This window comes from Podospora pseudopauciseta, chromosome 1 (genome assembly GCF_035222475.1).
Source record: "Podospora pseudopauciseta strain CBS 411.78 chromosome 1, whole genome shotgun sequence".
Classification (NCBI taxonomy): domain Eukaryota; kingdom Fungi; phylum Ascomycota; class Sordariomycetes; order Sordariales; family Podosporaceae; genus Podospora; species Podospora pseudopauciseta.
The window spans coordinates 8290100-8303122 of NC_085892.1; the positions used below are offsets into that span (position 1 = coordinate 8290100).

At 51.9% G+C, this 13023-nt stretch overlaps 4 protein-coding genes across 4 annotated transcripts; 1 reads left to right on the forward strand and 3 right to left on the reverse strand.

Annotated features, from left to right (window-relative positions):
- Positions 1 to 79: 79 nt before the first annotated feature.
- QC763_122770 (uncharacterized protein) lies at positions 80 to 1509 on the forward strand. Its single transcript, XM_062908843.1, has 2 exons — positions 80 to 221; positions 304 to 1509. The coding sequence occupies exons 1-2, from the start codon at positions 120 to 122 to the stop codon at positions 1333 to 1335; spliced, it is 1134 nt and encodes a 377-aa protein (XP_062771995.1). The 5' UTR covers positions 80 to 119; the 3' UTR covers positions 1336 to 1509.
- Positions 1510 to 1533: 24 nt separating this feature from the next.
- Positions 1534 to 3269, reverse strand: END3 (endocytosis defective-related protein). Its single transcript, XM_062908844.1, has 2 exons — positions 2367 to 3269; positions 1534 to 2301 (listed from the first exon to the last, which is right to left on the reverse strand). The coding sequence occupies exons 1-2, from the start codon at positions 2836 to 2838 to the stop codon at positions 1577 to 1579; spliced, it is 1197 nt and encodes a 398-aa protein (XP_062771996.1). The 5' UTR covers positions 2839 to 3269; the 3' UTR covers positions 1534 to 1576.
- A 1370-nt stretch (positions 3270 to 4639) lies between these two features.
- Positions 4640 to 10365, reverse strand: QC763_122790 (uncharacterized protein; the record flags this gene model as incomplete). The annotated part of the gene is given in 7 exon segments (XM_062908845.1): positions 4640 to 8314; positions 8370 to 9373; positions 9459 to 9535; positions 9594 to 9702; positions 9772 to 9828; positions 9907 to 10158; positions 10169 to 10365. The coding sequence occupies 2 exon segments, from the start codon at positions 9252 to 9254 to the stop codon at positions 4640 to 4642; spliced, it is 4560 nt and encodes a 1519-aa protein (XP_062771997.1). The 5' UTR covers positions 9255 to 9373; positions 9459 to 9535; positions 9594 to 9702; positions 9772 to 9828; positions 9907 to 10158; positions 10169 to 10365.
- Positions 10366 to 11053: 688 nt separating this feature from the next.
- QC763_122800 (uncharacterized protein) lies at positions 11054 to 12790 on the reverse strand (the record flags this gene model as incomplete). Its single annotated transcript, XM_062908846.1, has 1 exon — positions 11054 to 12790. The coding sequence occupies one exon, from the start codon at positions 12788 to 12790 to the stop codon at positions 11054 to 11056; it is 1737 nt and encodes a 578-aa protein (XP_062771998.1).
- Between the last annotated feature and the right edge of the window lie 233 nt (positions 12791 to 13023).

Sequence of the window (13023 nt, forward strand, 5' to 3'; positions counted from 1 at the left end):
TATAAGAGGGAAGGGGCTCCCGTCACACTCATCCGTACACCGTTTCCTTTCTCAAATCTCCGAATCTGCCACACTTGCAAACCAACAAAGATAACAACCACCACCACATCACCAAAACAATGGCAGACAATAAAACAGTCGTAATTCTGGGTGGTTCCCTCGGTGGACTTCACGTCGCCCATGCACTCCTCAAGAAGCATCAACAATACCCCAACTTACGGGTCATCCTCGTCTCCAAAGCAAGTCGCCTGCACGTGACCCCCCTCATCGTCACCACATGTACTAACTCCCCTTCACCTCTAGAACACTCATTTTTACTGGAACATCGCCTCCGTCCGCGCCATTATCCCTGGTCAAATCCCAGACCAAAAGATGCTCCGCGAACTCTCCGAAGCCCTCCAGCCATACCCCAGCAACATGTACGAGCTCGTCATCGGCGAAGCCATCTCCTCTGATTTCACCGCCAAGACCGTCAAAGTCCAGCTCAGCAACAGCGCTGCCGACGCTCAAACCCGTGAAATCGTCTACGACCACCTCGTTCTCGCCACTGGAGCCCGCTACACAAACGACACCCCCTGGAAGGCCAACTCCGACTATCAATCCCTGATCAAGCTCCTCCACGAAACCGCCTCCAGGGTTGAGAAAGCCGACCACATCATCGTTGCCGGCGCGGGAGCCACAGGTGTGGAAGTAGCCGGCGAGCTGGGGTACGAATACGGCAAGACCAAGACCATCACCCTTTTGGCTTCTGGCCAGCACGTCCTCCCTGGCGAGCAGGAATCTCTCAGTACCGCTACCGAGAACGAGCTGAAGAAGCTGAACGTCACTGTGCAGAAGGGGGCTCGTGTAAAGGATGTTGCTCGCTCTGCCGACGACAAGTACACGATCCAGCTGGAGAACGGCCAAAACCTCGAGTGCAACCACTACCTGCCCACGCAGGGCATGGTGCCCAACTCGGATTACGTCGATACGAAGCACCTCGACCCCAAAACCAAGACGGTGCTCGTGGATGAGTTCCTTCATGTGACTGGTGTGCCAGGGAATAACGTTTGGGCGGTGGGGGATATCGTCAGTAAGCCGAGAGCTGGCTTTATGATCACACAGAAGCAGGCCTCGTCTGTGGCCAAGAATGTTGAGTTGAGCCTGCTTCAGGGCAAGGAGCCTGTCCCTGCCAAGGGCCCGCCAGTTGACATTCTCGCCTGCGCGGTTGGCCGGGGGAGAGGCGTGGGCAGGATGGGCTCGATCAGACTGCCTAGCTTTGGCGTTTGGTTGGCGAAGGGGAGAACGTTGGGGATGCAGTTGGTGGACCAGTACATCAGTGGCAGTATTGCTTAGGAGCGCGGCTCCAGAGCCGGCAGGCAAATCAGAAAACGGAAGAGAAAGGGCGGATAGGCGAGCAAGCAGTTATACCCATGATGAACTTTGGTGTGTGCTTTACAGGCGATGGACGGAATGGCTTTTGTTTTCCCCTCGATACAGAGAATCAACCTAATACCATAATGAAGAACCCGAATACATCAATGCCAGGAAACTCGCTCGTCGTTGTGAACCACTATACATTATTACCCGCCTTGCATCACCGAGAGATCTTCTCCTCCTCAATCTCCCTCCTCAACTGCTCAAGAACTTCCTGTCTCGACCTCAAATGCGACTCCAATCCCTCCACTTGCTCCCTCACGGTCTGGAGGTCTTCGCTGACGCTTTTCAGGTTGCTTCCTGTCCTGCTCTTCCCCTTGCCTTCTTCCAAGTCTCGCAGCTCCTTTCTCTTGTAATCCAAAAGTTGCTCCAACTCCCTCTTGACCAGCGCTGGCTTGGAGTCCCGCTTGCCACCTTTCCTCGCCTCAACCCCTTGCTCAATCCTGGCAAGCTTGTCCTCCAGCTCCTGCAGCTGCTTCTTCAGCCTGACCTCCTCCCACTCGGCATCGCTGTTTTTCGTCGTGGTGAAATCCGTGCCCTTGGATGTGAACCCGCTTCTCCCCAACCGAGTGAGATATTGGTCACCAAACTTTGCCTTTCTGCCTGTTGATGTCTCGTCGTCGGCCTTGGTGGCCCACCGCGACTTGGCGGCTTGGTTGTCGACTTGGTAGTCGATTTGATTTCGCTCAAAGCTCGCTCGGAGGGAGGCCGGGACGGTGCGCGGGATGCGGTAGCCCTCGTGTCGGTAGTTGAGGATGTGCAAGAACGCCAGGCAGGCGTCCTTGTTGATCGTCTGGGAGGCGTTGGGGTTGATGAGGTTCCACGCTGATCGGACGTCTGTGTCCGGCACGTCCAGGCTGTTGTAGAGATCGCTGAGGGCCTCGACTAGTTCTCATGTGTTAGCATCTTCTCAATCACCCAGTGGGTAATGAGACCAAGTCAACACTTACAATTAATCTCCCCCCTCATATCCCTCCCCTCCCTATACACCGCCTCATACCTGCTCTTGTCCTCCGGGCTCATATACCAATCAAATCCGTCCTTCAACCCCTCCTCCTCCTCCTCATCCTCCACCCGTTCCATCTTTGGCTCCTGTCCCCTAATCGCCTTGTTCGCGCTCACCAAATGGCTCTTGCTCTCCGGGACCAGCCAGTCCGGCAGCACTTTGGGGACATCAGCGTACTCCCCGTTGAGCAAGTCGAAAATAACCCTCATCGCGACGCAAAACTCCTCAAAGTCAAGGTTGCCGTCGTTATCCACATCGGCGAGATCCCACACCCGCTCGAGCTGGTCGTCGCGGAGCCCGGAGTTCTTGAGGACGGGCGCGGCCATCTCGCCCGTGAGGAACTGCCCTCCATTGGTGCGGGTCGAGAAAATGTTCCAGTAGGTTTCGATTTCTTGGGGTTCGATTCGGGGCGCCATGGTCGGTCGATGCTTCAGTTGGCCCGGGTTGCGAAACTTGTTGTACTCGGAAGGCGGACCAAATTACGGGGGACTCGGGGCGGTCGAGCGGTTACAACGGCCGGTACGACGAACGTTCGGGAAAGATGGGAGCTGGAATTGACAAGTGTCTGTAGTTTGTTCGAGAATTATAGTAAAAGACTGCAGGCCTTGTCTTTATCGACGTCGTGGGGTGCCGATGGCGCAGCAGGTTGCAGAGCGGGAAGCTTGGAGGTTGGACCGGCTACAACCAAGAGCTGACGTCTCTCCAGCCCAGCGCCAGCCAAGTAATTAAACTGCGCGCGAGCACTGCTTGTGGCGCGCCGCAAGCTGATCCCTGTCAAAACGCCCCCTTTTCTGGAGGCAGACTGTGGCACGCGCACGAGCACCTTGAGCTGTGCGTTGTATATGAAATATCTTTGTGATCCGTGCATTTTTTTACTAAGGTTCTGCTATTATTTGATATACAAGCTTGCATTAACTAAATATTTAAACATACTTTTAACTAAAATGTAATATCTATTAATACTTATATTATATAAAAAAGTATACTGAATATATAGCAATATTAAGCTATATAATATACTATATTTTTTATTACTTTAATTATATTTTAGCATATATATATAGCTAAAAGTATGCATTTTAGGCTAGCTTTAGCTTTTAAGCGGAGGTACTATTTTTAACACTATACGGCGGTAACTATAACTTTGTAAAAAAGTAATAGCTATATACTTAAACTATTAAAATTATTAATTCAACTATATCTATATTAAAAAAGTAGTTTAAAATAACTTTAGTTAGTAGATAATATTTAATATTAATTAGTATATACTAGCTTGATTATTAGGCCCTAGTATAGCTTTTTGTAGCTAATTGAACGTATTTTAGGCTTTTAGTTGATATCGAGTTAGATAGTCAAGTCTTTGGCAAAGCGCACGGATTATCTGGACGTTTCGTATGCAACGCAGAGAGAGCCTCACGATATTCCACACGTTACCAAGCATCACGACTACGTTTATAGAAATTTATCTTTATCGATGTTTACAATTATCATATATCTTCAAGGCCAACTTCCCGCCCGTCATACAAAACCCTACAGCTTAAATATTCTACAAAATCCTACAGTCGAAATAGTATCCCGCATACTCTCGAAATGCCTTCCCAATCGTCCTCGCCAGCCAACATATATAGCAGAAAGAACCGGGTATCATGAGCCACACCAGACGCCCAGAGATCCAGATGCAAGAACTAGCATCTCAAAATACCGACCCAATAACACCATCTATGCTGGATGCCATGCCCAAACAATTCCCCCGCCGCTCTGTCCTTTCCCCTGGGATGCAAATGTAAACGCAACAGCAGTAAACAGCCAACCTGCAACCCAATCCTACTACGGGTATAAACACCCAAATCACCTTATCAAAGAAAGGCAGGAAAAGAACGTCGAGCGCGAAATTTGTCAAACTCCTGATCCAAAGCAACCCAAATTCTGGTGCTTTTCGTTTCCTGGACCAATATCGAATCCTAATGCATGCCAGTCGTAATATGCAGTTTGTTGGACAATAAACCCAACAAAGAAATACCCCAGTCGCGGATTTGTGTTGTCACGATGCTAATACTGGGGAAGCAAATCAAACATCAACACACACTCTTGTCCTTTTGTTGTGTTCACCCTTGCTAAGAAGTCAAGGCGATTGCTGAGAGGACGCTTTTCCATGTTGCCAGTCATCTTGCTCGTACTTGAGCAAGTGTATCTTTGCGTGTCGCGTCTCAAGTCCTGTCATTTCATATCATTTCTCCGAAGGTCCTTGCCTTTCCGGGGACGAAGAGTCCGGATAGTCATGAGACCGCCTATGGCGCCTGTGCTGGCTGGATCCTGAGACGCATGCTCCTCGGTGCCAGTATCCTCGGTGTCAAGCTCTTCCGGGGCCTTTTCGGCAGGAGCCTCTGTTGTAGTAGGCTCTTCGCTCGCAGACTTGCTGGTGACCGGCTTCTTGCTAGGAGTGCCTTTGGGAGAAGAGAAAGAGTCGGAAGATGAACCCCCGTTACTCGGAATCAGACCAAACACAGAGCTTCTCAACCTTGTTGGGTATCTCCCCAGCTTCTCAGTTGTATCGAGTGCTGGTGGATTGTCCAAATCGAAACCTTGATTCTTGAGAACATCTTGGAGGTCGTTCTCCTTCGATTCCCCAGCTTGGGGGTTCTGCTGTTGAATCTCCTTGTGGACTTCTCCGGCGGACTGTGGGGTCTGTTCGATGGTATGGCCCGCTTCTTGGTTGCCACCATCAGACATCTCCTGGGTTTTCTCTAGGGATTCGTGCCGAGGCTTCTCCTGGGTCTCCTGGTTTCTCTTTGTCCCCTGAGTCTCCCTAGTACTCTTTTGGAGTTTCTCCTGGATCTCCTCATTCTGTTGGCCCTGTCCCTGTGTCTGTTCGTCTTGAGACCGGGATACCTTACCGCCCGTTGCTTTCTGAGTGGCTAGATACACCTCATTCTCGGTGCGTGTCTGGGTTGGGATGTAGTTATCCAGGCTCTTTCCCTTGGGAGGGGACTGGGGAGTTGGCGCACCGGGATGCGTCGAGAACGGCGGGCCCAGCGCAGAGATGTAAGCCCAAAACAAAGAATCTGTCTCAAACTTCTCGCGGGTGTAAAACCCCTTGGACGACAGGAGTTCCTCAAAGCTCTCGCCCTTTGGGGCCATGGCGGGACTGCTGTGCCCGATGATAGCTGACGAGTGGGTGACTTGTGACGACACTATCTTGGAAGGAGAGGGCGTGGCTGCTTGAGAAGCCAGCCGGGTAGTCTTCTTGACAGCCTGAGTCGTCGTCTTTGTTCTCTTTTTGGTTGTCTTCTCTCCGGTCCCGACAACCTCGGCCCCCGACGCGCAATTCGCCGTGGCTTGATTTTCAACCACATTCTTCCTGCATTGTTCTGCCGGATTCACGGGGAGCCACATGATCCCAGTGTCCTCTTCCAGCCATTTTCCACCGCCGAACGATCCGCCGGGTCGGTACTTGGTGTTGGGCAGGGCAGCTACATCAGAACGCTTCATAAAGCCACCCAGGCCGTTTGTGAACATGGTGTTGGCGTCTCCCCAGACACCCCCGGGCTGGCGCCTTCCCCTGACTGGTTTGCTCTTCTTCCCCTCATCATACTCCCCCCCATCGGAAAGATCCTCGACAGCGGGCGCAGATTTCCTTCGCAGACTGCGGCTTGTGCTGGAGCTAGCACGGGTGGATGATGTTTCGTCATTCACACGACGCTTCTTGGGACCGACCTGGTTCTCCTGAGTCTGCGCTGCCTTTCTCTTGTTGGTCGCTCGAGCAACAGGAGCCACCGTATTTGCCGACTTCTTGATTGCTGTGTTTGACCTCTTTCTCGGTTCAGCGGGCGCATACGCGGCTGAGATAGCCCTCTTTCTCGACGGCAAAGATGCCCTGGATCTCTTTTCCTGCTTGTTTTCCTGGATTTCGTCCTCATTGGGGAGAACAAAGTCGTCGTCGTCATCCGGAATTTGCTCTACACGCGTAGAGCGGGTCTTCCAGGGCCGGAGAATATCCTCTTCATTCTCTTCTGGCTCCAACTCTGACTCTGATGACGAAGTCCAGGTGTTCTGAAACTTGTTTCTCAACTTATCAACCTCCTTGCGCAACCTGGGATCTCGCTGCTGGATCTTGGGTCGGGGATAATTGAGAAGGGGTTCGCTGAAGCTTTCTTTCGGCGGTTGTGCGCTGGACGCTTGAGCATCCTTCTGTCTCATTTTGCCAACATGTCTAGCTTCCTGTAGACCAGTTTGTCTACCCAAGACCGGGATAGGATAGTTGCCTTGGAGATGGGAGAGTTGACCCGTGCCAGCTGAACGCCCTACATAACCAGCAGTGTGGTGCAGCGTCCCCCTTGATGGACGGGGCTGATCATATGTGCGATACAGCAGAGCCAGCTGAGTAGTGTTCATAAGTGGCATTTCAGTCCCGCTGCCACTGGCGATGTTCCGCCTTGACAGCTCCCCGGATGAGACATGGTCCTGAGGAACATGGCCCATCCCGGACGGGTAAGCAGCAATCTGGGGAGCAGCACGGAATGCGTGCACACACTGACGCGGATCAAATGCTTGGTTGCTTCGGTCACCAAGACCATGACTTGGCATCTGCTGTAGGCGATGATCCATTGGTCCAGGGGCACGACGATGAGGCAGGAGACCGGCAACATCGGGATGCTCTCTGTGGTTGCTGCCAGGTACTGCTCGACTGGATGCATGGCCAAAGGCGGGGCTCAAGGTGAGCTCCCGGTGCATATCGATATCCGGAGGTTGTTGAGAGTGTGCGGGCGGCGGGGGATAGCGAGTCCGAATGATCATGGGCGGTTGTCTGAGCTCTTGGTCTTCTCCCATTGCCATTGCGAAATGAACGTTCGCTGGCTCACGGTAGCGGTCCGGTAGGCCCCACTGCGTCCCTCTGTCGTGGTAAATATGCTGATGCTGAGGCCCTTGAGGGAATTGAGGCTCGTCCTGCACTTGCAAATAACGCTGCCAGCCACCGTGTTGGGAATGTCTAGGACTGCCAGGCATGCTTGGGGGAGGCATGCTAGCGAAGGGGTTGATGGGAACACCATAGCTTGGGTCCGGTAGACAAGCTGGAAAATCATGCTGTGCAAAATTAACAGGCTGTGCTTGTTCGGCATTACGATAACCTGCATCTACGGAATGCGGTTGGCGTCCATGCAGTCCTGGAGGGAAAGAAGCCGTGGCTGAACGAAGTGGGAGAGCAGGATTCCGAATCGGAGCGTCGGCAACAGAGGCATCACCAGCAAGATGAGATTGGCCGGGAGGCTGCCGGGCAGATGGGGCGGGCTCTGGGTTGATGAGGAGTCTCCTTGGGTTGATCGTACCAGGCGGAGGATCAAGCCTGACCAGCATCTCTGGAGTTGACAGGCGTGGCGGGTGCTCTTTCTGCACCTCATCCCAGGTACTGGCCATTTTGTCAAGCTCCCCCGAACAGAAGACTTTGAAATGGGGTGGTAAGTCTCTGAATCCATCTCCCCAGAAGTGGTTGAGCGAAATAGGGAACCGCCTACCAGCGCCAACGCCTACATATCCACCGAGATTGGAAGCAACGTCCCCAAAGCCCATGAAAGTCATGAAATCCTTTGCCAGTCGAATCTCTTTGGCGGTAAAATGGTCGGTGATAAGTGGAGCGTGGGTTTTGTTGTACTCGTCCATCCAGGTCAGATCAGCAGCATGCAAGTGTTTCTTGATCTCCTTGTCGAAATCATCAATCTTGCGTTGCTCTTCACCGACCAAGTTCATCAACTCGGTGGCCTCAGAAGCGCTCAGCCGAAACGTGCGGATGAACTGTACGAATGACATGCCAGTCTTGGTCATTTCATAGGTAATGATGTATTTCGCGCTGTCTGACAGACTCACCCAGTCGGGGGCTCTCTGGCCGAGTTTACGCAGCTATCACTCAAAGGTTAGTCTCTACAGCCTATATCTTCAGAAATTAAATACGTACATCAAAATTGCGCGTCTGGCTGCGCTCAACCTCTTCAGCCCTTCTCTTGGCGGCATCTCTGTCGATGTGTACCGTATAGGGCCGCCTTGATCGAGGCTGTGACTGCGAGACTCCAACCTCGGGAAGCGCATTGCCAGGCACCTCGGGGTGTGTCACAAACGGGTCCCCGTGTGGAGATGCTGTATCAGGAGGTGACGGACTGATGTCAAAATGATACTCTGATGAGGTCCGAGTCCAGTCTCCGACATCGTCATGATCTCTATCTCGCGGATCCAGCCCAAAACTTGGCAATTCCGGGTCCACTTGATCTGCCCCGGACAAAAGGGCATCAAGATCCGAATCATCGTGACCCTCAGGTTGGTTCGCAGCAGCAATCCAGTCCTCGGCTGGTGCTGAATAGGGAAGGCGGCCCCGGTGGCCATGGTTCTGAATGGCAAGATTGGGCTTTCCAGAGATGGTTGTTTGATCCCGGGTGGTAGGGTTGATGGATGTATCTCTTGTTTGATGTGCTTGATCTTCTTTGTTGGCCTCGCTCTCATGATCCTCTTCGTCCTGATAATCGCCACTGCCCTCATGACCGGTGCCAGCAGAAACTGCGGGTTGGTGTTGAGGAAGGATCGTAACTCCCCCGTTTTTCCGCCTCTCGTTGAGGATGGCACCAGAGGGGCCTGGGCCAGGGTGATTGAATGGCAAGGTAGGGAAGGCGCACTCTCGGGCCAACTGGTTGTCGAATTGGTAGACTGGGCGAGGAAATTTCGAGTTGGGGTCGTCAGTCTGTGGCACCTGAGAACCGATGTAATTCTCCTCGCCTTCCCCGTCCGGGTCTCCAAATCGGGCTGGAGCCCTCCGCTCGGAAGTGGTGCGAAGCCGCATGCCTTCCGGCATTGTTTGTGCCTATGCAGGGTACTTTCAGGTGGTTGATATGTGCAGGTGCTGAACCGAACAATAGTTGATGACCCTGTTGAGCCAGAGAGATAGTACCGAAGGTAGCCGTTGGCTCTTTCCTGAAAAATGAGGTCAATATTCAGAGGAAAGGATTCTGTTGAGAGATAGACGTCATCAAACACCCATACTAGTCTTATGACTTACCTTTCAGACGAAAAGGAGATTGCCAGAGGTCGGCAAGATATGCCAGCAGAGTGCTGACTAGAACGGGGCTGTGACTCCTGATAGCTGTTAATAGGGGCACACAACAAGTACAGGATGTTTGTTCGCACAACTTACAGACAATATGAGTGCAGTTATGTGCTGCATCTCAAAGCCAGACGACCTCGAAGGGCTTTCAGCAAATTGCTGAAGTCGGTACAGAGAGGCCACCGGAACACCAGAGGTACTACGCAACCATAGTCGAGCTGGTTAGTAGCAGGTTTCTTTCGTCCCATCTTTGGGGCAGGCGACTCACTAAACCCAAGACTAGAATTTCTAGATTTCAGACAAGCGACTTGCAAGACAACTCCGACTAATACAGGATCTGTTAATAACTTAGAGATATCAAAAGCCAATACTAATTGACTTTTATCGGACATAGTGGACTTACCAAGTGCACAAAAGGGCCAAAAGGTCGCAAAAAGTCGCGGATACTCGCGAAAAGTCGAAAAGAATCTCCCAAAATGGTGTCTTTCGACTCGACTCAGAACGACTTGCCACAAGAAGACCGAAACCCAGACGATGCGATTGGCAAGATGGAAGGCGATGTGGTTGACCAGACAGGAATAGCGAAAGGAATTGCAAGTTGATACTTTTCAACGATATAGTATCCTTGCTTGATCTGATAATTGGTAGTGGTGAAGAGAAGGTAAGAGAGGTAAGAGAGAGGAGAAACCTAGATTAATTCCTTGGGAAATTTACGTGGGCTCCAATATGGCAGGTGGATGGATTGGCCCCGCGTGTCCAGGACCCGCGTGTACAGTATTTTGGAATTGCACGGAAAGCTCAAGTAAAGGAGGGCAGGCAGAGCAAAGTGGCTGGGAACACAGTGTTGTGATCTTCATGCTCCTTCTTAGCATTGCTGGCATCGATGTGAATGAGGCGACAAGGGACCATGTAATGGTGGATATATCTTCAGAGTGTTATTGTTGCTTAAGGCGGGCAGCGAGGGAAGAAAGCCAAGTATGTTCACTCAATGGGCTTGAGGAAAGAGGACTGTAGATAGAGTGTGGTCCGTGCGTGGTGGTTGTCACTCAGGGGTTTATTTACATCGTCATCAAAACATCAAGTAGAGGCCGAGATAGAGCAGGTCGGTTGCAAACCAGATACACTGTGCAGGGCTCTAGACACACGAGATGGTCGTGATGGTGTAATTTTACATAAGGCACAATATCGTAAGATATACAAATCAGGTGACCAAGAACTTGCTCTTCAGGGCTTGCAACCACCGCCGATTCCCTTGCTCGTGGGGCAGACCAGCCGCAATGATTCAGAGGGAGAAACTAAACATAGAGTTTCCTTTTGATAGCCCGATACAGCATATCTGGTATATTCAGACTGCCTTAGCTACCGGTCTTCCTGACCTGAAAGGGCAACAGAATCACAACGAGCGGTGCATGTTCAAACACCAGTTTGAAACTAAGACGTCGTTGATTTTAATCGCTGGTTAATTCAGCATCTTATGTGCTCTGACAATACACTTGGGCATTCACTCTTGGAACCCCATGAAGCACTGAGCGCCATAATATCTATGCAACTCAAAACTCCCATACCAACACAATGACAGAGTCCACATCCGACTTCTCCTCCTCTTTACTGCCAATTCCCTTCTCATTAACATACGCCTGCCAGACTTCCTTCCCATCATCACGCACTTCAGCGCTAACAAGTCGCCAGGTCTTGGTCTTTCCACCCCTCCAAGCTATTTTCTGGCCCTCACCAACCGACGACGTTGAATGGACGGCGATTTTGTCAGCCACTTCGCCTCCACCACTTTTGTTTTGGAATCCTTTTTGCTGTGTCATCTTTTGGGAGGACATCTGAACCTCGATTCTGCGCGGGTAGGCTGTGATACTGTGCCCATTAATGAGAGCCCAACTGTCTGCGAACAAGAACCTTTGAAGGTAACATTCCTCGCCGCAGACATTGCTGACAAGATGACCTTTCGCTGAAAATTTGAAAGGATCCTTGTCCGTGCGCAAAACCAGCGGCCGGCCACTTACCTTCTGGCCTTGGTTTCCCTCACCAGGAAGATAGCCACCGCCACCCACAAGGACCTGAATCTTGAGGTATCTTTCTTGCTCCAAACACTTGTAAAGTGTCTCCCCCCAATTGCTGTCAGCCTTCACCTCATCATTCCCACCCTTTCCACCAGCCTGAAAGCACATCAACTGACCAACTGTATCTAGTGCTGAAGGACTCATCACAACTGCCCCTCCTCCATATGTGATCTGCTTCCCATTTTCATCATCTGCCCAGTCCTCTTTCTCGGTCGGCAATCCCACCAACCACTCTCCTCCATCCTCAAATCTTGTATCCATTTCCCAAACCAACTTCCTCAAATTCGGTATGAACACCTTCTCATCCACTACCGCGAACCATCTTCTCGTCTTCCCAGCTCCAACCTCCCCCTTTCCAAACCTCGACATCAACAGCCTCTGAAACAACTGCGCATAGACACCCCCTTTATACCGATCACTATCCTTGCCTTCCCTCTGCTCGACAACAAACACCGTCCCATCAATCCCAGCCTGCCACAACCTAGCCTTCACCTCCACAACCTCCGACTCAGTTGCCTTGCTCAACACCAATAGCAACCCCGCTCCATTTGACCTCCTCTTCTCCTTCCTCTCTCTCTCCGCACTATGATTTGTTAAAAACCCCGCCCAGTCCCTCACAAGCCCAAAATCATCCCTCGACACCCTCTCATAATCCGACGCAATCCCAAACAGCACCTCCCCCGGATCCCCCATGTCGTCCCTGGGCACGTCAACCGGCACCTCCACCACCCCCGGAACCGGCAACCTCGTCTCTTGCTTCAACGTCTCCCCGTTGTCGCTTCTTCCCTCCCCAGCAGCCGGCGGCGTCAAATCTACCCTCGCAAACCCGTGCCCCTCCAAAAAACCCCTGCCTACCCTCCTAATCTTCCCCTCCCCCACCGCCCCCTCCTTGCTTTCCACAACCCTAACTCTCTTACTCAACACCGCCACCTCCCCTTGCAACCCAGGTAAGCCCCTTACATACTCTAGCATCTCCCTCCCAAGCTCCTCCCTGCTCTTGACAGGAGCAAGCCCCTCCTTAGTAGTCTTCCAACCCGGTGAAGCCCCCTGCAACAGGTGATGACGATGTCCATCTCGTCCACGGGACCACGCCCTCCCAATTTGCATGATCATCACCAGCGTCGTGCAGGCTATGCAAGCCAGCACTGTCAACCGCAGGATTCTGGTTCGGCCGTAGGAGACCGCCATGCGGGGGAGGCGGTGATGTGGTGCCATCCTGGTGGATGGGCAACTATCAAATTGATAATGATGTTTTAAAAGGATGAATAGCTTGGACGTAAGCGGTCAACCAGACAAGGCAAAGAAGAAACCGTGCTGCCGCCGCTGACGAAAAGAGGCCGGCAAGTGCATCAACGATCGGTAACCAGCGATTGGATGGGTATCATCTCGTAAGGCCGAATCATTGGCTACGAGTGCGATGGGACTTTGTTTTGGCTACACTGCAGTTG

Bases quoted from the DNA above. Each gene is read 5' to 3' on its own strand.
- QC763_122770 (XM_062908843.1), top strand. From the start codon at position 120: ATGGCAGACAATAAAACAGTCGTAATTCTGGGTGGTTCCCTCGGTGGA. The intron at 222-303 runs GTCATCCTCGTC...CTTCACCTCTAG, and splicing joins AACAATACCCCAACTTACGG to AACACTCATTTTTACTGGAA.
- END3 (XM_062908844.1), bottom strand. From the start codon at position 2,838: ATGGCGCCCCGAATCGAACCCCAAGAAATCGAAACCTACTGGAACATT. The intron at 2,302-2,366 runs GTAAGTGTTGAC...CATGAGAACTAG, and splicing joins TATGAGGGGGGAGATTAATT to TCGAGGCCCTCAGCGATCTC.